The 20,235-nt window shown below is 53.5% G+C and overlaps 1 protein-coding gene and 1 long non-coding RNA gene across 4 annotated transcripts in view; one reads left to right on the top strand and one right to left on the bottom strand.

The window, feature by feature from the left end:
• Positions 1–9,882, bottom strand: part of TBX3 (T-box transcription factor 3) — a 14,278-nt gene extending 4,396 nt beyond the window's left edge. Inside the window, exons 1-7 of one of the 2 annotated variants that reach the window (XM_029922571.1) lie at positions 8,200–9,882; positions 6,265–6,532; positions 5,257–5,316; positions 4,836–4,982; positions 2,923–2,999; positions 1,738–1,895; positions 1–274 (exon numbers count right to left, since the gene is read on the bottom strand). In XM_029922571.1, the coding sequence (XP_029778431.1) occupies positions 1–274; positions 1,738–1,895; positions 2,923–2,999; positions 4,836–4,982; positions 5,257–5,316; positions 6,265–6,532; positions 8,200–8,588 (1,373 nt within the window). In that variant the 5' untranslated portion in view covers positions 8,589–9,882. The remainder of the gene's footprint in view (positions 275–1,737; positions 1,896–2,922; positions 3,000–4,835; positions 4,983–5,256; positions 5,317–6,264; positions 6,533–8,199) is intronic. The other variant, XM_029922572.1, reaches the window with a different exon arrangement.
• Positions 7,866–20,235, top strand: part of LOC115278139 — a 17,389-nt gene continuing 5,019 nt past the window's right edge. The window contains exon 1 of one of the 2 annotated variants that reach the window (XR_003902721.1): positions 7,866–7,989. This is a non-coding gene — a long non-coding RNA (uncharacterized LOC115278139). Of the gene's footprint in view, positions 7,990–8,876; positions 9,348–20,235 lie in introns of those variants that run through there. The other variant, XR_003902722.1, reaches the window with a different exon arrangement.

Genomic DNA, 20,235 nt, shown 5'->3' with positions numbered 1-20,235 from the left:
CGGCGCTCCTCGGCGCCCAGGCCGCGGGTGCTGGACGAGATGGTGGCCGGGCTGTGGCGCGAGTCGGGCGACGCCTTGTCCAGCCGCCCGCTGTCCCGGGGCCGGCCGCAGGGCTCGGCGGCGAAGAGGTGCGCCTTGACCGCCGGGCTGCCCTTGTCGCGGCTCGGCTCCTCCGACGTGGTGGTGGAGATCTTGGCCGCGTCGCAGGCCTCCTGGCCGTGCTCCTCTTTGCTGTCGGCCTCGGCGTCGCTCTCCCCCTCGCTGGGACACAGATCTACCATAGGAGGGGCACAAAAGCCAAGCGGAAGGGCGTGAGCTCCAGTCTGGGCCAGAGTAACTCCAGTGGCCTGGGCTGAATCCCAGCTCGGGCCATTTACGAGCTGTGTGGTCCCCGGCCTGCCCTTTAACCTCCCTGGGCCTCAGTTTTCTCATCTGCAAGGGGGAAGTGAAGATACCCCAGGACTTTCCAGGGACGATTCGGTAAGCTAACAATGAATTTACAATATTTACCTAGAAATGAACCCCTTTCCCTCACAGGCCCCCCTCCCCCAAGCCCCTCCTGGAGTTTTGCTGTTTTTTACAATCATCCATTGAGCTCCTACTGTGTCAAAGCCTTCACTCACCTTTCCTCACATGCATTCACTTCTTGAAAACAGAATGAAACGCATCCTAAAACTCACTTCCAGAACACCTTCTAGTTACTATATACAGTCTTTGTTCTGTGAGTGACCAAGATTGGCACCTTCCACAAATTCGTGAATTCTTTCAGAAGGATTTGTTTGAACCCTGACATCCGAATTGGTAGTGGCAGAAATATACACCCTCCCTACACACACACACACACACACACACACACACACACACACACTCAACTGGAACCTTCTGTTTGCCCCTGTCCCTGCAGACAAAGATGGGGGCAGCTGGCTAACCCCCCCCCCACAATCAGATTCTCTTCTGTTTTCACCACACCCTCTGTGGGTCTCCCACTAGAAAAAAATAAAGGAAAAGAGAAAGGGAGCCTATTTAATGTTTAAAGTTTAAATGGATTGAAGTCATAATGGACTTTCATTTTAATTCACTTAAAAACAGGTTTCTTCCTGCTGAGACAGAGAGTGTGTGTGTCTTTCCAAATAAATAGTTCTTGCTCTTTAAACACAGGAACTAACTGGGGATTTGAACCATCGCATTCCCCTCCCTCTCTCCCACCCTCCCTGCTCAGATCCTCCGTGCTCCCCATGCTCAACTGTGCTCCCAGTGCTTCACTGTCAGCGCTATAGCTCTAGGGCCTGTTCCAGGTGGCAGAGAATCTCTTGCCTCCCTCCCCCCACCCATCCCCCCAGCCCCAGGCCAAACACATTGTAATCTAGAGCTCAGAAATAGTAAGAAGTCAGCAGTTGCTAGGTTGGAGAGAGCTGAGGGAGAGAGACAGAGACACAGAGGTGCTCCGCGCAAGTTTTCAAAGCTGCCCCCCTACTTGGAAGGAACACTAACACCCCAGCCTCAGCCAAGTCAAGGTTTGGAGGGAGTTCTGAGTTGTCCTTTGTACAACTTAGGGAAGGGGACCCACCTGGTCACCTGTTTTGAACTGTGACCTCTGCTTAGTTAGGGACTTCAAGAAGCATCTGAGGTTTTTGAAGGGCAGGTTCCCGTGGATCCCCCACCAAATCTCCCAGCCACCACCCCCCCCCCCCCCGCCCCCGACCTGGAGTAGAGAAACTGGAGGTGACCAGGTCCTACCTTTGAGGTTCGATGTCCCTACAGTGGAGACCGCGGGAGACGAGGACTGCGCGAAGCAGCTGAAGGCGGCCTGTTCGCTGGAGGACTCGTCCGAGGTCCCGTTCTCCTTCTTCTGTCGGTCGTCGAACACCCTCATGGACTGCAGGGTGAGCTGTTTTCTGGGCCAGAAGAGCACACCCGGCGTTACAGACCGGAACAGACATTTCCCCTCTTTGTCTGCCTCACTCTCTCCAAAGAGGCGCGGGGTAGGGGGCACACCTTACCCTGCCCACCGCCCACCGGTTCTCTGAAACCTGCTAGCCCCAAGGCAGCCAGAGGCCCAAACTGTTGATCCTGAGCCTGTAAGGAGGCGCAGAGGGGAGGGGGCTGCTGGGGAAGAAGGCTTCCGCTCCAGTATTCATTAGGCCAAAGGCCGGAGCCACAGACCGCTGACCGCGCCGGCCTTACAGAAGGAGGGTGACTGGGCGCCCCAACTGGTAAAACAGCCTCCCCACCTTCCCACTGGTTGCTAAGACTTGGGAGACAGTGCTTATGTGAGGGCGCACTTTAATTGTTTTACCAACACATCCATCGTAACCAGGAGCACCGAAAAAAAAAATCATCTATTTAGATGCTGGAAATGACTTTTTAATGCTCATCCCGCACCCCCACCCTGCAGGGGGAGAGGTTAAAAATCTGAGCTGATCGTCTGGATTTGAGAAATTCTTTGAAAGCGGGTGGGGGAGGGGAGAGCTGTTTCCATATACTATCCAGCTGTCTGCTTAATGCGAAATGCTACATATAACCCATGAAGGAGAACGTACTAGATTTCTCAAGGGGCCTCAGTTCGGTTGGATGATATTTGCAGGACAAGGTTGCAAAAAAGGCTGAAGTATTTTGTGAATGCTTCGGTCCCTTCCAGGGACCTGCCCGGGGATGAACTTAATTAGGAATTAACAGGCGTCTGTAGATGTCCCTGACACTTTTCTTCATCTCCTTTACGGTACCGTGTAGGAGGTACATAAAGTGTCCTGAAGTCAGCAAGCAGGTGGCAGAGAGGCAGTCAATTACTTCCCACCTCTCCCGCCCGCCCCCCCCCTTCCTCCTAGAAGGGCCTGCATCCCGCTTCTAGTAGCTGAGATCTGGGTCCTGGGAACACAATTCTCTGAGTTACCTGAAAGTGCACGGGTTCAGGGGCCCACTCACCTTTTCTCTCTCCTGCCATTTCCAGTGTCCCGGAAACCTTTGGCGAAAGGATTGTTGTCTATTTTTAACTGAGTTATCTAGAGGAGGAGACATAAGCAATAAAGAGGCACTGGCTTCATTTTCTAGAAGGTTTTGGGGGACTTTCCCCCCAATTCCATCTACTAGAAATCTGACGGCCCAAGTCCTTCAGATATGCCAGGTTAAAGAGGAAGGGAGAGGACAGAACAGTGTCAGTGCGGAGGGGACTGGGAGAGGACAAACTCAAGGGGCCCACACCATGGCTTAGATCTTCCCTAAGAAGCCAGACTGAAATCATACCCTCCGGGAAGGGCCTCACCCTGTTCTGTAGGCAGCCTTGAGAGCTTGGGGTTCGAAGTGGAAAGACTGTCAAAGTTGTCAAAAAGGACAACTTGTAGATCTTAAAATTATGCTTTCATTTTTTTTTAATACAGTGCAATTCATCGTAAACTATATTATGGCATATTTCCTGCCCCTAAACACACACACACACACACACACACACACACACACACACACATCCAGAGCATACACTCCAAACTCTTCTGTGAATCTAATAAAATGATTTATGGGGGTTCCCTACTCTTGTGCCAGAGTGGGCTCGAGTTTTTTGCTGAGTGGGGAGAGGGGGCGGAGGAGGGTTGAAGAATTACACTATTGACAATTACAGATGTCAATGGACTGAATGACCACTGGAAACATTTGTTTTCATTTATATGCTCTGCCAGCCCATTCGGTTGGAGAAGGCCTGTGGCCTCTTCGTCTTATCAAAAACGCTACATTTTATTATTACTTGAACAACTCAGATTCGCGGAGGAGTCTGGATCCAGAGGGAGCTTGCATTTGCACGCTGAGGCAACACGCCATCACACGTAATCTTTCAAATCCTTTCCCTGGGGGCGGGGGGGGAGGTATATACAGTCAGAGGACCCACCCATGGGGACAAGAAATTCAAAATGCAAAAGGCAAGGTGTGGTCTGGTGAGCCGGACTCTCACTGAGGTCCAGGTTCAGAAGAAGAGCAGGGGTCCTTTGCTGCCCCCCAGCCCAGCACAGCCCCAACAGTCAAGCTGGGAGCTGGTGAATCAACAAGAGTCACTTTCTCCGGGTCTCTCAGCGCATATGCCCATGACCTTCAGGCCACCATAACTTTATATACCAGGCACCGCCTGGAAGTTCCATTTGGGGGTCCTCCTAATCCGGGGCTACAGGCCCAAGGGAGGAAAAAACTCCAAATGATAGGATGACTTTGGTCATCTGCTCTCAAAAGCCTCAGACAACTCGATTAGCATGACCCTGTGATCAGAGGTTTTTCCAACCACACACACACACACACACACACACACACACACACACACACACACCATAAAAAACACAGCAGCATAAAAGGTAATAAAAACCAGACCAGCTACTCAGGATTTCTGGCTAGGAGAGAAAAGCTGTTCTCCAATGGGTTTCTCCTCCCAGGATCCCAAATGGCTTTTGCCTGAAATTTTTAGCTGGTGCTTTGAGAACCTGGAACCTGCTTTTTGATGCTTCTTCCAGAAGCAGAGGAAGCGGAGCCTCAAAACAAACAAGAGACCGCCAGGACTGGGGAAGCCGGTGTCAGCCCAGTTCCAGAGGCTGCTCACCAGGCAAAGTTAGTTTGGCATGTTTTCCCTCAGCGCTGGATTCCTAGCTGGTCAAGTTGTTGTTTGCTTTGGTGTTTTCCCTGCTTCTTGGATGCGCAGGGCCCCTTCCCCCTCAAAGAGCTCTACTGAAGGTTAAATCTCAGAGGAAAACTCAGCCTCCCCCATCCCAATTCTTTGGTAAATTCCTCATCCCTTTCCCCCCAAGCAGCTTAAAGGTGAGCCGAAAAATAGCACCATTAGAAAGAAAAAAGCGCCTTTTGGTTACCTTATCATTCTGGTATGCTGTCACGGCGATGAATTCGGTTTCGGGGAACAAATAGGTCCGAAATGTACTATAAGGAAGTTTCAGAATGTCATTGGCTCTCACAATGTGGAACCGAGGCTGGTATTTGTGCATGGAGTTCAATATGGTCTGGGGGCGGGGGGAGGGGAGACACAGCAAAAAAAGAAAAAAAGGTTTAGTGAGGTGCCCGGGACCTTCAGACCCCTGCCGGGCTGACATCTACCCCACCAGAGGGTACCAAGCTTAACCGGAGCCCACCTCCTCTCCTCGGAGTACCTTTGGGCACACTCCCACACCACAGATGTTATCTTCTGGAGAAATCCAAATTGCTCCTCAGTTTCCAAAGGGCTTCCCCCCCACCCTCACCGTCTAAGGTCCGTTCGTACCTTGAACCCTAGCCTACCTGAGTACCAAAACTATAATTCCCCTGCCACGTTGCGTGATCACTTGGGAAGGCCAAAGTCTTAAAAGATAGAGAAAAACATGCATTTTAATTTACAAAATGATTCAGTCCTTTAAGCGCCCACTAATTGACGAGCCCAATCCACTTAAAGCCCTGAAAGGTTGAACTCCAGAGAGGAATATTTATGCCTTAATCAAATCAAGGGCTTCAAATGCAATTCCTGCCCGCAGAAGATATTTCCGCGCCCTTCACGTCTTCCTGGGCCTAATCTTTCCGCTTATTCCTCGCTTATCACTCGGTTTATTTTATTGAAATGTTGGGGAGGGGGAGGGGCAGGGGGCAAAAGGTGTTTTGTTTGACTTCTACAAGCAATTCCAGTCTCCTAAAAGTTTCTAAGGACGCTCCCACCGACTGACTGCAGGTACACACTTTCCACACACACCATGTTTATCCTGGAGAGCTCAGTCTTATTTCTAGCAAACCTGACTTTCCCCCAAGCCCGAAAGTCTTTTATCTTAGAAGGAAGGAAAAAAAAAAATCTTTCAAAACCCGCACACACACCCTTTGACCAACATAGCCAGGGTTCTGAACCTTAAAACGTGCCTCCCAGATATAATAAAGCTCGTTTCAAAACAGAAGTATGATAGCTCAAAACAAATCCCTGAAGGACACATCGCTTTAACATTGATTTTATATCTTAATCATCGTATATCTTGGTTTTTAACTTCACTGTCTGGCGTTTTCCAGGACCTGGAATTGTCACAGAATGTGAGCGGGGAGGGTTCTCGCCCTCATTTCTTTTAGAATGCCAGGCCTTCCATTATCCAAAGAGAAACACCCCGGAATCCTCTCTCGGGCTTGGTTTCGGATCGAACAACGTTTGCTACGCTCAGCAACAGGGCGCAAGGGAGCAGTCTGAGCAGAAAACCTGTGATTTTACCAGGACAGGGCAAACGCTGCCTGTGCTAGAAGAAGAGAGAGAAGATTTTACCGTGAGGCGAAACTTACAAATCCGTGTTTGTCCGAAATGTTGTTGGTGAGTTTCAGTTTGTGGAAAGTGACAACTTTGGACATCCACTGCTCCCCGGTAGCAGGGCTGTCTGGGTGGATGTACATTCTCTTTGGCATTTCCGGGTCGGCCTTGCCGGCCACCATCCACCGAGAATTATGGAATTTGTATCGACAGTCATCAGCTGCTATGATGTCCATCAACAAAATGTATTTGGCTTTTTTATCCAGCCCAGAACACCTTACTTTAAAAGGAGGAAACATTCGCCTACGAGAAGAGGGAAGAGAAAGGAAAAAGAAATCACTCGGACTCTTGAGTTTGATTCTCTGGTTGCCCTAAACTATTTCGGTCAGATTTAAAACTTTCTACTGTGACTGACTGAAGAGTTTCTGTTTCAGAGGCGGGCCACTTTGGTGCAATATTCTATTCTTCCCCAACAGAAGTATTAAGCACCCTCAATCTCCCCACGGTGAAATGCCTCCAGGTTCAAAACAAGTGAATTTTGGCACTGCATTTTCTCTACAGTGTCCAACAATTTTTCCACAATTTTTTTTCCTCTTGTAGGACTTCATAGAAGGCCGTCTTTACAGAGAAATTCTTGCCTTTCCCCTTGTCCTGTGAGTGTCTACTCCTAAGCAGCAAAGGGTAGGGTTTTAGTTAAAGGGGGCTCACTCAAGACTAGAATTCTCCACCACCCACTGCTGAGAAAAAGTTAAATTATCAAGGAAATAAATGTCTGGCTTCCCTGCTATGGAGCAGCGATCCCGCCGCTGGGGGAAATGAAACCGGCCTTCAGTGAGGTTTCAAAACGAATTTTGTAGTTTGGGGTGGACTTCTGGGCCTGGTAACCAATCTGCCCAGCACAGAGCTAACCGCATTCCTCCCCCGGCTCAGGCCGGTCCCAAACGGCAAGGCTGTACCACCAGAGAGCTTCTGATTTCCCAGAAGTGGTGGCGACCCACAGTCCTGTCTTTCTGAAAGGAAGCACTCTGCTGTGAAGCCGAGGAAATGTCTTCTGGGTTTGAGGATTCTTATGCCCAGCTTGGGCCTCATTTTGCTAGGAAACATCCCCAAAGCTCAAGACATCAAGAGAGAGATTTTATTTTTATTATTCCAACATGATGCCTTGATAGACTTCAATGCCATACAAAAAAAAATCACGGATTTTAAGTGACAGGCAGGTTTCGGTCAGGCGGGGACCTTTTAGGGCTAAAATACGGTTGGTAATCTAGAAAAAAAGCGGCATGTATCTTTCCCAGTGGCTCTTGGGATCCCCAAACATCACCTTAATTATCCAAAATTGCCTCAACTCTCCCTCGGATTACAGACATGTGAAGCAGGAGAGACAAACAAACCCAAACGCCCTTCCATTTCTCAGTGACCCTGCCGGAGGCAAGCGCAGGCCCCCCTGCAGACCCAGAGGCTAGGCTGGAGGGCAGAAAGGGCAAGTGGAGGGCTAGCTTCGAGGCCTCCCCCTCCCACACAAAAGAAAAGGGCAGTTAAGTTTTATCTAGCAGGGAACAAAATGAAATAAACAAAACCCAGAACATCAACAAAGACAGAAGGATGTTCCAGAAAGGTTTAGAACAGTGAACTTCCTGCTGCCTGTGGGGTGGTTTTCTTTTTTCCTGTAGAAATAGATGTCTGAGTTCCTTTGAAAAATTCTACCTAGGAAATCCAAGATGCAGACCCAGGGGCGAGAAACCCAGGCTGCAAAGGTCCAGGTAAACTTAAATCTCCTACCACTGGGGAAGTACCAAGCGGGGAAAGTCTGGACCCGGTTCCGGTGGACCTCAGTTTTGTCTGAGCCCAAGTAACTGGCCAACCGAGTGTTCTGGGAACAGAGAGAAGGAAAGGGGGACGGGGTGCGGGGGGGAGGGGGGGAAGAAAACACCTCCGATAGCTTGGGGGAGGCGGCCCTGCTACTTGCTTACCTTCCCGACTTGGTAATGACCATCTCGGTGCCCCGCTTGTGGAACTGATCCCAAAGTTCTTTGGCCTCGAGGTGCACTTTGGGGTCATCCTCCACCTCTTCTTCGGGCTCCATGGTCTTCAGAGGCCTCAGATGCGCCTGGGGCCCCAGGGACGAGAAAGGGATGCCGGTCTCGGCCGCCCCCACCAATTGATCCATGATCGGCTTGGCCAGGGCGCCCGGCAGCGAGAGCGCCGCCGCGCCGTTGGGAGGCAGCGTCAGCGCGGGGAAGAAGGGCGGCTGGTGACCCAGCACCGCGCTCATGGCGAAGTCCGGCGCCCGGTGAGGTAGGAATGGATGGTAAGCCATGCTTGTCCCAGGAAGGACCGGATCTCTCATGGAGAGGCTCATCCACTCCAGGCGGGGCGCTGGGCTCCGGCCGAGGACAAGTCCGCAGCTGCTGTTTGGTTTTGTTTTGGGTTCTTAACAGCAACACATAGTTTGAGAAAGAAGAAAAAAAAGAAAAAAGAAAAAAAGGGGGGTGGAATCAGAACTAAAGCACCCTAGGGAAGGGGGGGCAGTGCCTTTTGGGGAGGGGGAAATGCCTCTTTTAAAGAGGGCAAGGCGAGAAATCAGGAGACATAGTCGCTCGGGTGACTGTCCTTGTGCCTTGCGTTTTTTAAAAAGCCGCTCCTGGAAGTCGGTTTCACTGGCGAGAGCGGCGGGCAGGATCTCCCTCGCGCCCGAGCCCCGCCGCGGAGCCGAATCGACACGGCAGCCCCCAGTCCCCGGGATCGCTCCCCGGCCCCCCGGTTCTTTGTTGCGGTTGCGGACGGCTCTGCTCCGAGACTTTTTACCTTCTCGTCTCCTTCTTCTTCCCCGCCCCCCTGTCTCTCTTCCTCTCCCTCTCTCTCGCTGGAGGCGTCTGCAGCAGCGCTAGACTCGGCTTCGCCAGCGAGCGAGAGAGCGGAAAAGTGTTTCGCCTTAAAAAAAAAAAATCTCTGATCCAAGCTCTCTTGTACCAGCGCTATCAAAACTTGAACTGCAAACTGGCTTCCGTCCGCCCTCCGCCTCCTCCTCCCTCTGCTCCGAGCCTCCGGAGGGTGTCCTGGGTTGCAATCCGAGTCCTGCAGTGCTCTTCTCCCGCGCCTGTCTTCCTTGTCCTAAAACGTGAGCGAAATCGCTTCCTAAATCTGCGTCCAGGCGCGCTGGGCAGAGAGGATTGAGGGGGGGGGGAATGAAAAGGGGAGAGGGGGAGACAGAGACGGAGAGAGCGAGGCAGAGAGGAGAGAGGGAGCGCGAGGAAAGGGAGGGAGCGAAAGCGAGCGAGCAAGAGCTCTGCGCCACCCTCCTCCGCCTCTAGAATTCCCCGGGCGTCTGCTCGGCGGCTCTAGAAGGTCGGGCTGTGCTGTGGGCTGCGGGGAGCCGGAGGCCTCTTGATTGGCTCTTTGACGCTTTCGGACCAATTGTGTTGCTGCATAGGCGTGGTTTTCACAGGTCGAGTGCTGGGGGATAGAGCCGAGTTATAAAAAGAAGGTGTCGGAAACTGTAACGTCGCAGCGCCGCATCGGTACTACTGCCTGTCCTGTGAATATGTCAACATGATCAGAGGGAGGGCGGGGAGCCACTGGGGAGCGCGCGCAGAGTCGCCTCTAGGTGGCTTATCGAGAGATCGCTGCAGTCCCTGAGCTCGCTCGCTCGCGCTGGCTCAGCCCACGTCTGAAATGCCTCAGTCATCCAGCCCGGGATCGAGGGAGGAGGCAGGGCCCGGGGAGGAAGGGGGAGGAGGAGGGAGCGAGTGAGCCGAGCCAGGAAGGCGGAGAGCGCACCGGGCGCCGGGCAGGGGCGCTCGCCTCTCGCGCGCTCGGCTCGCCTCGCCTCCCCGGCCGGCTTGGCCGTTTCCCTCCGCGGCTAACCCTCTCGCCGCGGCCCCGGGAGGGTCCGGCTGACGGCCGAGCCTCCCGCGAGCTGCCGTTCGGCCACCGGCCGCAACAAAAAGCGGCAGCGGCGCAGGGGCGAGCGCCGCGACTCCGGGCTTGCGCGCTCTCCGGCCCCACGTGGAGCCAAGCTCCGCCCGGCCGCCGCTGAAGGGCTCCCGAGCTCGGGTGGCTCTCGGGAGCCGGGCTCCCGGCTCCTGGGCTCGCGGGCTCCCGGGCACACGCGTGCGGGGTTCCCTCTACCACCCCGGGCCCCACCCGAAGCCGTGGGCGGGGATCCGAGCGCCCCTACACTCCCGCGCGCGGACACGCGCGGGCATCCTGGGGCCGAGCCACCCGCGGGAAAACACGTACACGCAAACACGTACACAGCCTGCCGTCTCCGGCCCGGGTTGCGCTCGCCCCGGGAGGCGGACTCGGGGATTTTTTTGGAAATGCATTGGCCAGCCCTTTTCGATCTCGTCTTCTATCCGAATCTGGGCTCCCCGACTGCCACCTGAATGTGTGCGTGAGTGTAGAGGAGAGAATGGAGATCGGGACCGAAGGAGCGCGGCGAGGGACTTAGGTTATGGGCCTGCCCCTCGCTGAACCTCTGCCCCTCCTCGGCGGCCCTGGGCGAGCTGGTAGGGGGAGGCGCGCCCTCCTTGTATCTTCTCTGGGCATTGCACTTTCTCTCTCTCTCTCTCTCTCTCTCTCTCTCTCTCTCTCTCTCTCTCTGTCTCAGAAGTCGGGGGTGAGTTTGTAAAACAAACAGTGATAAACCCCCACCCCAGAGGCGAGGTGACTGGTTCCAGTTCAGGTAGGGTGGGGGACCTCCATGGGGGTGAAGGGGAGGGAGGCATCTTCTGAATCAGACCTGTCGCCGAATTCCTATCTGTTACCACAGGTCCCTGTCTGGATCAGAGGATTTCCCAAACCTACATTTCTCGCTTCTGGGGTGGGGGTGGGGGGGTTAGTGAGTAGGGCCGTCTCAGTCTGGTTGGTCCGGAATCTTGGGGAGAATGTTCTTTTACCCTTCCTGAGTGGAGAGCTTCCTTGCGGAGAAAGGGCTGGCTTCAGGGCCTAGGGGGTTAAGAAACCCAAGGCTTGGGATGTGTGTCTCGGTGTGCAGACAGCCTGCGTGATCTCTCTCAGCCCGCCTCCTATCCCACCCCCCCACGCCCCCACCTCCTAGACTCCGAAATGGAAGCAAGTGGAGGGTGAAAATGCACGTCTATTGTGAACCAACAGCCTCGAGAGAGGGGCGGAACTTTAGAGGCGACAAGCTTTTCCAGCCTCGCATTTTTGACGCACATGGTTAAGAGCGCTTGGCGCCAGGGCTCAGAATTGCCTCAAGTCACCAGAGAGAATGTAGTGGTTCTTCCAACTTTGTCTGGCTCGCCATCTCGCCCCCTTCTTTCCCTTTCATCTTCTCTTTCTCTGGTGTCTCTCTGCTGTGCTGGTGGTGGACAAGAGAGAAAGCTGGAGAGAAGAGGAGGCTGAAGGGGACCTGGGGTGTGGGCTCACTATGCCCCCTCCCGCACCCCTAGCACCCGGATCCTGGAGGGTGCCGGGCCTACCCCTCCTAACGCCTTCCACCGGGGTCACTGCAGGGTTTCACGAGTCTCTGGAGGCCCAAGCCCACCCCCTCCCCCACATTGCTCGCCTCCAGAGCCCCAGGCAGCCCAGCGCTGCTTTCAGGAGCAGCCCCAAATCCAAGTGATCTAGTTTTGCCTGCACTCGCCAGCCAATCTCTGCCGGGCCGCTCCAAGTAGAATGTAGTTCTGCAGCCACAATGCGACTGATTCCCCCCGCCCCCCACTGTCCCGGTGCCCCCAAGCAACCAGATGCACGGGAGAGAGACGTTTCACTAGGTCCTTCGCTTTCTTGGCCTCCATTCTGTTTGGGACCTGGGAAGGGAGCTTGCTGATATTACTTGTAAAAATCTCGACTTGCCTCTGGCCCCTGCCTGGACCGAGCGGGATGGATTTCTAGCACTCACATCGCCCCCTGCCTCGAATGCCTGTATTTTACCCTTAGTTCTGACTTCACCCTAGGGTCACCCCAGTTACCGCTCCATAACCCCTCTCCCATTCTTGCTCGCAAGGGGTCGGGGGGGAAGAGAGGAAAGTTTTCGGGGTTCTGAATCGAAAATGTCCACATCTTCCTAATGGTCTGCAAACTTCCGCCAATTATGACTGACCTCCCAGACTCGGGCCCCGGGAGGCTCGTATTCTGCTGGGAGGCTGCGGGATCAAAAGCTGGAAGGTGCGAACTCCTCTTTGTCTCTGCTGGGCCGTCGCGCCCCCCCTCCCGGTGGGTGATAAACCCACTCTGGCGCCGGCCGTGCGCTGGGTGATTAATTTGCGAACAAACAAAAGCGGCCTGGTGGCCACCGCATTTGGGTTAAACATTGGCCAGCGCGTTCTGAAGATTTGTGCCAGGCCTGGCGGCCGGGGGAACCCATGAAGCTAGCGCACCCCGGGGCCCACGGCTTCAGGCTCCAGACGCGGGGTCGACACGGCCTTCTCTCGCTCTGTTTGCAGACCCCCATGTTGGTCTCCTTCTCTCTCCCTGCCTCACACTCAACAAAAGACAGACGGGAAACATTGAAGGAGCCGGCCCTTTGCTAGCGTCTGGAAAGCGGTGCTTTTAAAGGCGGGAGAAAGGAGCAGGGGGGCCAAAGTTTGGCTCGGAGAGGAGCCCCGGAACTTCCGGTGTCCCCAGATATTCCTGCGCCTGTTTTGCAAAAAAGAGTTTTTACTTCATTGCAAGCCTGATTTTTTTTTTCAAAAACAAGAACCACCTCCCGATCTGTAATGTCTGCAGCGTTTAAGGCGAAGCTCTGTGTGCGTGTGTGTGTAGTTGGTAAAGTGGCAAAGGAGCAGAGGCACCTCATAACAAATTTCGTGCGCGCACGCGCGCGCGCGCACACAAACAAACACACAAATGCGAAACCAAAGCACCTATCCTAGTCCAGGCCACCGATGTGGCCGAGAAGTTAGCCTTCCTAGGGACTCGCCGCCTGCTTGATCCTACTTTTTCCCTAAGGCACCGCCTCCCTCCAACTATAAAGAGGACAAACCGACCCTTTTGTGACCGAATGGTGTTTATCTGAAGTTTACAAAAAAGGGAGGGGGGAGGGGGAAAAGATGGTGGGTAGGCGGGGTGGTTTACTTTGGCAAGTTCGTTGTAAATACTCCCTTCAGCATGTGTGAGGTCTGGCGAGGGACTATTACACGCTTATTCCCTCTTAAACTTTCACCCCCCCCCCTCGTTTGCCACCGACCTTTTTTCAGTCCGAGGTGTCGCTAAATTGGAAACTCTGTTGACATAAAGACATCCGTGTTTCTCCAGGGGTCTGAGGCCTAATTAAGAAGTTTCCTACAGTGGTCGGTCAATACAGAAACTTTTACTGGGGAGGGGCTCTCTGGCGGCCTGGCCATGTAGGGATGGCTCCCTGTCTCTGCCCAGTGCCACCCCCCCCCCACACACACATAGGATCTGGCCTTTTTTTTTTTTTTTGGAAATTGACAAGCCTTGAAACTGACTATATGGGGCCTTAGGGCTCCCACCCTCCTTGGCAGCTCCATTCTGCTAACTGGGGACTTGATTTTCTTACCGTGGATCCCAGGGAATCTGCTCCCTCCGGAGTGCCTAGCTTACCATTTGTGAGTCTTGCAAAATGCTGCTAGCAACTGTCTCCCCGCATGAGCACCCCAAACCCTGACTCTGCCATACACAGTTCTGAACCCATAGAGGACCTCCGCAGGGACCACGGAAGCTAAATGTTCCTTCTAGAGTTTGCAGTCACTCCCGCCCCCCCCCCCCAAAACTTGCTGTCAGAGCTCGGTTCCTCCACGGCCAGAAGGCTGCCAGATCATTCTCTTTGATGGGGAATCAGTCTCCCGATCTTTCCTCCCTCTGGGGCAGGCACAAGCCCCTAGGTTGGACCAGATAGGGCACCCATCTTATTGTTTTTTCTTCCCCTTGCTTTTTTTTTTTTTTTTTCGGTTTCTTTTCTGTTTTGGTAGGTTGGTTGGTTGGTTAATTGGTTGGTTGGTGTCCCGGTCTCTGTTTCTTTCAAGACTGAGACTGTAGACCTGTAAAATCTTTCTTGCTGTTTCTTTGAACTTTCTCTTTTCTCCCTTGCATCTGTCTTCTTCTAAGTTTCTATTTCTCCTTCCCGTCTGTCTCTACCCGACACCCCCCCAGCCGTTAGCTTCTCTTGTTCCTTCTGTTTCTGATTTACTCTCTTTCCATTCTTTCTTCATCTTCTTTCTCCCTTTTTTTTCTTTTCTTTTCTTTTTTTTTTTTTTTGGCCCTCTCTGAATCTGAATTCTCTCCCGCTCTTCTATGTTTCTAGATTGACCCTGTGTTCCCTCTCCTGCCCCCCCCCCTTCGCCTGTCACCACAACAGGCCGGAAGTTCTTCTTGGGGTTCAAGCAGGCACTTCTCCCTCACGCCCTTGCCCAGGAAGAAGATAGGTGTCCAGAGAGAAATAGGGTTGGACCCATCAGTGTAGGTTGGAAGGGATCTCTTCGTCCCCCACCCTCCAGAGGCTCTCTCTCCCTCCCTTTCGATCTCCTCTGGAAGGCAGGAGCCCTGGGCGAGGGGAGGTCCTTCGCCTTCCAGCCCCAGCTCCTACCTCTGCCTTGCCTGGCGGCACAGGGCCTTCCCGTAAGGCACGTTTCCCTGTCCTGACAGCCCTCTAAATTATTGATCAGGGCCATTCAGTGCGAGAGTCTGAAGCGTGTGTGTGTGTGTGTGTGTGTGTGTGTGTGTGTGAGAAAAGATTGTCAAAGTTGTCCAGCTCGGGGAAGCAGTATTTTGAGTTCCGAGGCTCACTTTGGCCCCAGTTGATTTACACTGTTTCTAGAGCATCATCCGTTATTCACAGAATCCTTGCTTATCATATCTCACGTTAATGTAAATGCAGTTTTGGCAGAAACAAAACGGAAAGATTCCACCCCCTGCATTATTCTTGTTAGCACCTACCTTTCATCAAAACTGACCACCCTGGAAAACGGTGAATTTGTACGTGGCTAGTGATTTAGATAAGTTGGAAGGAAAACAAGGGGCGGGGGGAATGAAGTGTGTGTGTGTGTGTGTGTGTGTGTGTGTAAGTATGTGTGGAGAGTGCCTTTTACACATCTGTGAAGAGTTTTTTCCTCCCTCTCTCTCACACAGGAAAAGGAACTAATTGTGGTTTCCTAATTTTCAAATCAATCCACATCTTCAATGTTCTCTTTGTGTGTTTTACCCAATTACTTAAAGGGGGGAAAAAGATAGTAATGGATGTTTCTTAGTCCAGCAGAAATGAATTCAGAAGAAGAGAGCAGGGAATTTTTTCCCTCTCATCTTATCTGACCCGGAATCAGCGAGACCCGGGCCAGAGCCGGCTTGAGCCTCAGGCACTCATGATCACCCAACACCTTTCTTTATTCAACATCCTCTTCCCAGATTCTCAGTCCAGACAGGTAAGCCTGTAAATGGCCCCTCAGCAATTTATGCCAGGAATCTGGCTCGTGGGGTGGGGGTCTAGGGGACAGAACACTTTAAAAAGGGGAAGGAAAATACAACGGTGCGTTCCCTAGTCGCCACCGGCAGATGGGAGGTTTCATCTGGACGGGAGAGCTTAGTTCCACGGTTTCCCGCTTCTGCTCCTTCCCATTATTACTGGCCGTGGTGTCTGGTGCCAGGGGGCTTGGGGGCAGTGGGGTCTTGCCCTCTGAGAGCAGATGGGGCAGAGGGAACAGGGAGATGTGTAAGTGAGGGGCATGGCTAATTGAATGGCCGCTACTGTCAGGAAGGTTGACCCGGCCAAGAAGGATCGGCTCCTCCAAATCTGCTGAACTAACTGTCTCCTTAGAGCCACAGACACGTTTTCTCAATTTGAGCACAATATCCGTTACTATTTCCCGTACTGGGTTTCAATTAAAGAGGATCAGAGCAGAGAGGGGAGGCAAGAGATAAATGAAAGAGAACCATGGATGCAGAAGTGTGTGTGTGTGTGTGTGTGTCCCCTCTCCATTTTCTTCTCACGAGCCATCCAGTTGGCCAATGTTCCCAAGCCAGCAGGAGAGAACACACTCAGACATTCCTTCCTATCCACTGAAGCCCCCCAAGATCTCACTGTCTCTAGGAGAGCGATGGCTTTGGGGAGGGATTTGTCTTCCCTCCGCAGCTCCAGGGACTGGAGGGGTGTGAGCGTTTGAGGCTCACAGGTCTTATTGTCACATTGAAAGCTGCTAAAACCCATTCTCCCTTGTACAATCCTAGGGAAAACAGAACCTCTTGTAGGTCTAGGACAGAGAATGGTGGGGAGTGATTTCACCTGCTTCTCTGGCGTGCCTGGTGGGAAACCTGTGGCCAAGGCTAGGGTGTGAGTCTAGGCTGGGGATGGGGACCTGCTCTGTCCCTAAGCAGCTAGCTGCCCCACGCCCAGGGAAACGCTCTGGCCACACCAGCTCCTCTCGGTTTAGAACCAAACCCCAGCTCCCTCTTCTGTGATCGCTGACCCGGTACTGTGGCTGCTCAGGAAAGGAGGCGGGGTCACTGAACCTCGGTGTCAGTCTTAATTACCTGACAATCCGGGTAGCCTCCTCCTCCGTGTCGCTAAAACAAACTTGAGGCCTCAACAATGTGCCTCTAAGTGGCGCCTAGCCTGCAAGCTAATCTTCCCTGTCTTCAAATAGTACGGATCAGATCCTTCGGGAGTCGTGTAGAATATCCAGGGACGGATGGGGGGCGGGGCGCGCAGCTGGAGGGACGGTTCTCTCCTCCCAACCTGAGCCCAAGGTTTGGGTGGCACTTGTGACCTTAGAGACCCCAGAGGCCTTTACAAGCCTCCAGCTCCAGCCTCTAACTGAAGGCTAGAGAAGTTTCTCTCTCTTTTCCTTTTACATTTTGCTTTATTTTTAAGAGGAAGAAGAGGGAGGCAGAGACACACATATATAGAAAGAGAAAATGTTTGTAATTGACAAAGCGTTTTCTTTCCCTAAGTTGCTCTTTCTTTCTGGTGCCCAGACCCCAGTGCATTTCACCTCCCAGCCAGGTATGAAAAATCCTGGCAGGCGCGCGGCAGAGAGCAGCGGCCTTCCCGATCTAAGATCCTTTCTTGGCAACGTTCCTTGCTCCTTTCTCTTGGAAAAGGAGACCTTGCGGCTTCCAGGAAGGAGTGGGAGGCAGCGACAGCCCAGAGCGCCCCATCCAGGTCCCCTGGGTGATGGATTCCGGCCCGGGGAGAAGGGGGTGCTTCGCCTCACTCCGCACCCGCCTCACCCGGTTCCAAATCCGGAAGCTGGACGTGTTCCGTGCGCCTCCAGGCCTCGCCCAGCGCGGAACGCGAGGAGACACTGGCTGCCTCGGATTACACCCGCACTCTGGGGTGGAGGGGTCGAGGCTCGGGTCTGGCCCCCCACCCGGAACGCCGCACCGGCCCGCGGGGGAGCAAAGAGGTCCCGGAAGGCCTGGCCTACCCCGATCCTCGGTCGCCAGGAGGTCCCGCCGGCTCGGGGAATGCGCGACCCGCGCGCACTGGTGTCTGGTGACCTGCCCTGCCTCCGCGGCTCCCAGGGCGGGGCGGGGCGGGGCGGACTCCCACGCTCGGGTGCCGAGAACGCAGGCCTTTGCTCTTAACTCAAATGAGGGTTCCAGGGGTTCCGTGAGGAGGGAGCCCCCGTCCTCCACCCACCCAGCGCCGAGTTGTCTTTTTCCAGCCTTGATTCCCGCCTCCACCCCTCTGCTTGCAAAGGACAAACCCGGGGTGGATAATAACGACCTGAAGTGCTGAGGGTGCAGGAGTTACCCAAAATAAAGGAGAAATGTCGCAGTCCCCGGGCTCTCAAAGTGATGCAAAACCAGTCGCGGGGAGATGGCCCCCTGGGGAGAACCCGAGGGCTCGAGGCAACCGAACTGCGTCGGGAGAGAATCTTCACGTACAAAGGGAGGGTGGGGTGCGAGGGAACGTTCTCCACTCCCACCGGGGTGTGTTTTTACATGTTTTCTTAACAGCGAGTTTTATAAACAGGTCAGCCCTACACTGCCAGCCGAGGGAGTCGGAGGCTGTGTCTGGATCCGAGTGCAGACGCCTCTCTTTCCCACTCGCCCCCCTACGAGCCAAACGCGCAGGGGGCGAGGCCGCGAGCCGCAGGGGGTCGCTCCCCCCACTTCTGACTTTGAGGGTACGGTTGCTTTTGAAAGAGCTGCTCTTGTCTTCAGACGGTAAAATATGAGTTCCCCATGTCTGACTCCGGTCTTCTGGTACCTCAAGCAAGGTTTGGGTAGTTGGGGGGGGGGCGTGGTGCTCTAATTACCTCTGAGCTGAGTGGGGGTGGGGCGGGGGGATTCTCTCTTTTCAGCTCGGCCCTGCTGGGGTGCCGGGGCGCATTATTAAACCCAGACGCTCTGTCCAGGAATTGGGACCATGAGGAAAAGATTTACAATTAAGCCAATTGGGGCCGAATACAGCCTTCCAAGTTTGCAGGTGTAAATAATGCCATGGTTTTTTTCTTTTTTTTTTACTTTTTCCAAGCGACTTCATTTCAACCCCACTCCCCGCCCCAGCCCCCACCCCTGCAAGATTCTAGTACTTTAAGAGCGAAGTGGGGAGGAGGAAGAAGAACGGTGGGACTGAGTTAGGATTTTTCTATTAGACAAGTTAAAATATGGCGTTGGACTCACTTTTATGCCTGTGTATTGATGCCGTGATTAACTGGGACAGGCCCCCCTATTTCCTTTCTCCATCTAGAATTCGAGAATTGTTGGAGTCCTTGAAAAGTCTTCCCAGGGTGGGTCATGATACTTTTACTTTTTAGGGAATACAACGGGGAGATTGGAGTTGAATTATTTATAAACTTTCCTTAGTCCCGGAGATTAGGTGAGGGAGGGGGAAGGAGGGAAGAGAGCCCCTTTTATTTGGGATATCAGAAGATTGTCCCAAACTGAATCTGGAGGAGAGGAGGGCCTAGCTTTCTGAGAGCAGAGCCACGACCCTTTCTAGGGCTTCATTTTTAGGTCTCCTTAATGCTTGGGGAGCCCTGTATGGGTCCAACTCAAAGGCTATAGTCTATTGCATTATTTAAACATAATAGAATATGCATGTGTGGTTCTAAAATGCCCTGTGCAGGTACGGTGTTCCCAGACGAACGTTCCAAAGTAGCCCCAAATATGAAATTAAATCTCGGGTTTAAAAACGCATTGCAATCACACCCCACGGGCTGACTCCCACTTGATCAATACAGACAGAGTTAAATTTGTTTTGCAGCTACACAGTTACTCGTTTTCTCTCCCAGCAATAAAGTCTGCCTGTTACAAATTACCAGAGAATTGGAGCATATGCCCCCCCCCACGCCCGCAACTGTTGTTCGGTATTCTTAGTCTTGCTCTAACCCGCTCAATAATATATGTAATATGTGTGTACACAGGCACTTTTCCAAAAAATTAGCGATAACATTCCGGGGGTATGAAGAATGGTGTGTTTCTCCCTCTGCCTTGAAGATTCGGTGCGTCCTGCGTTGCCACTCTGGAGCCCCCATCTCGGGGGGATCGATACCCCCCCCCCCGAGATCTCGCGGGGAGGAGGCTTCCCAGCCTCGGCTGCACGCAGGGGCACGGAGTCAAAGCGCCTGACTCCAACCAGGGTAGTAAGGTCATAGGTGTAGAATGAGGGAGGCAGGACTTAACACGTCCGTCCCGCGGCGAAGGGAGAGTAAGCGTCACCCAGCTTGGATGAAACCCCCGAGCCGCCACCGGCGAGTTTCCAGGCAATGGTGGTGCAAACACCTTTTTAATTTTTTTTTTTAATTCTTTCTCCTTTCTTTTCTTTTTGTCCGCCTTTAAAAAGTTCCCAGCCCACTTCATATGTTGGGCATAAATAAAAGGGGAGGGTGGTGTTGAACGCTGGGTGAACCCGAATCAGCCTTAAGGGGCGCGGGAAGAACTTGGGGGAGGCGGAGGAGATAGATGTGCCCTAGGCTGGGGGGCAGAGGGGGGGGGGGGTGGGGAAAGGGACCGCTGCTCCCTTGGAAACCTTGCGCGCCTGCTCCCCCCGCTCTCCAGCAACCTGTGCCGAGGGCGCCCCTGGCGTCTCGCCGCTGGATGGCGCTCGGCGGAGACGCGGCCGGCGGGCCGCTGCCCTC

The sequence above is a fragment of the Suricata suricatta genome, chromosome 14 (genome assembly GCF_006229205.1).
Source record: "Suricata suricatta isolate VVHF042 chromosome 14, meerkat_22Aug2017_6uvM2_HiC, whole genome shotgun sequence".
NCBI lineage: Eukaryota > Metazoa > Chordata > Mammalia > Carnivora > Herpestidae > Suricata > Suricata suricatta.
The sequence above is the reverse complement of the archived record's forward strand: the minus strand, read 5'-3'. Positions and strand labels throughout refer to the sequence as shown.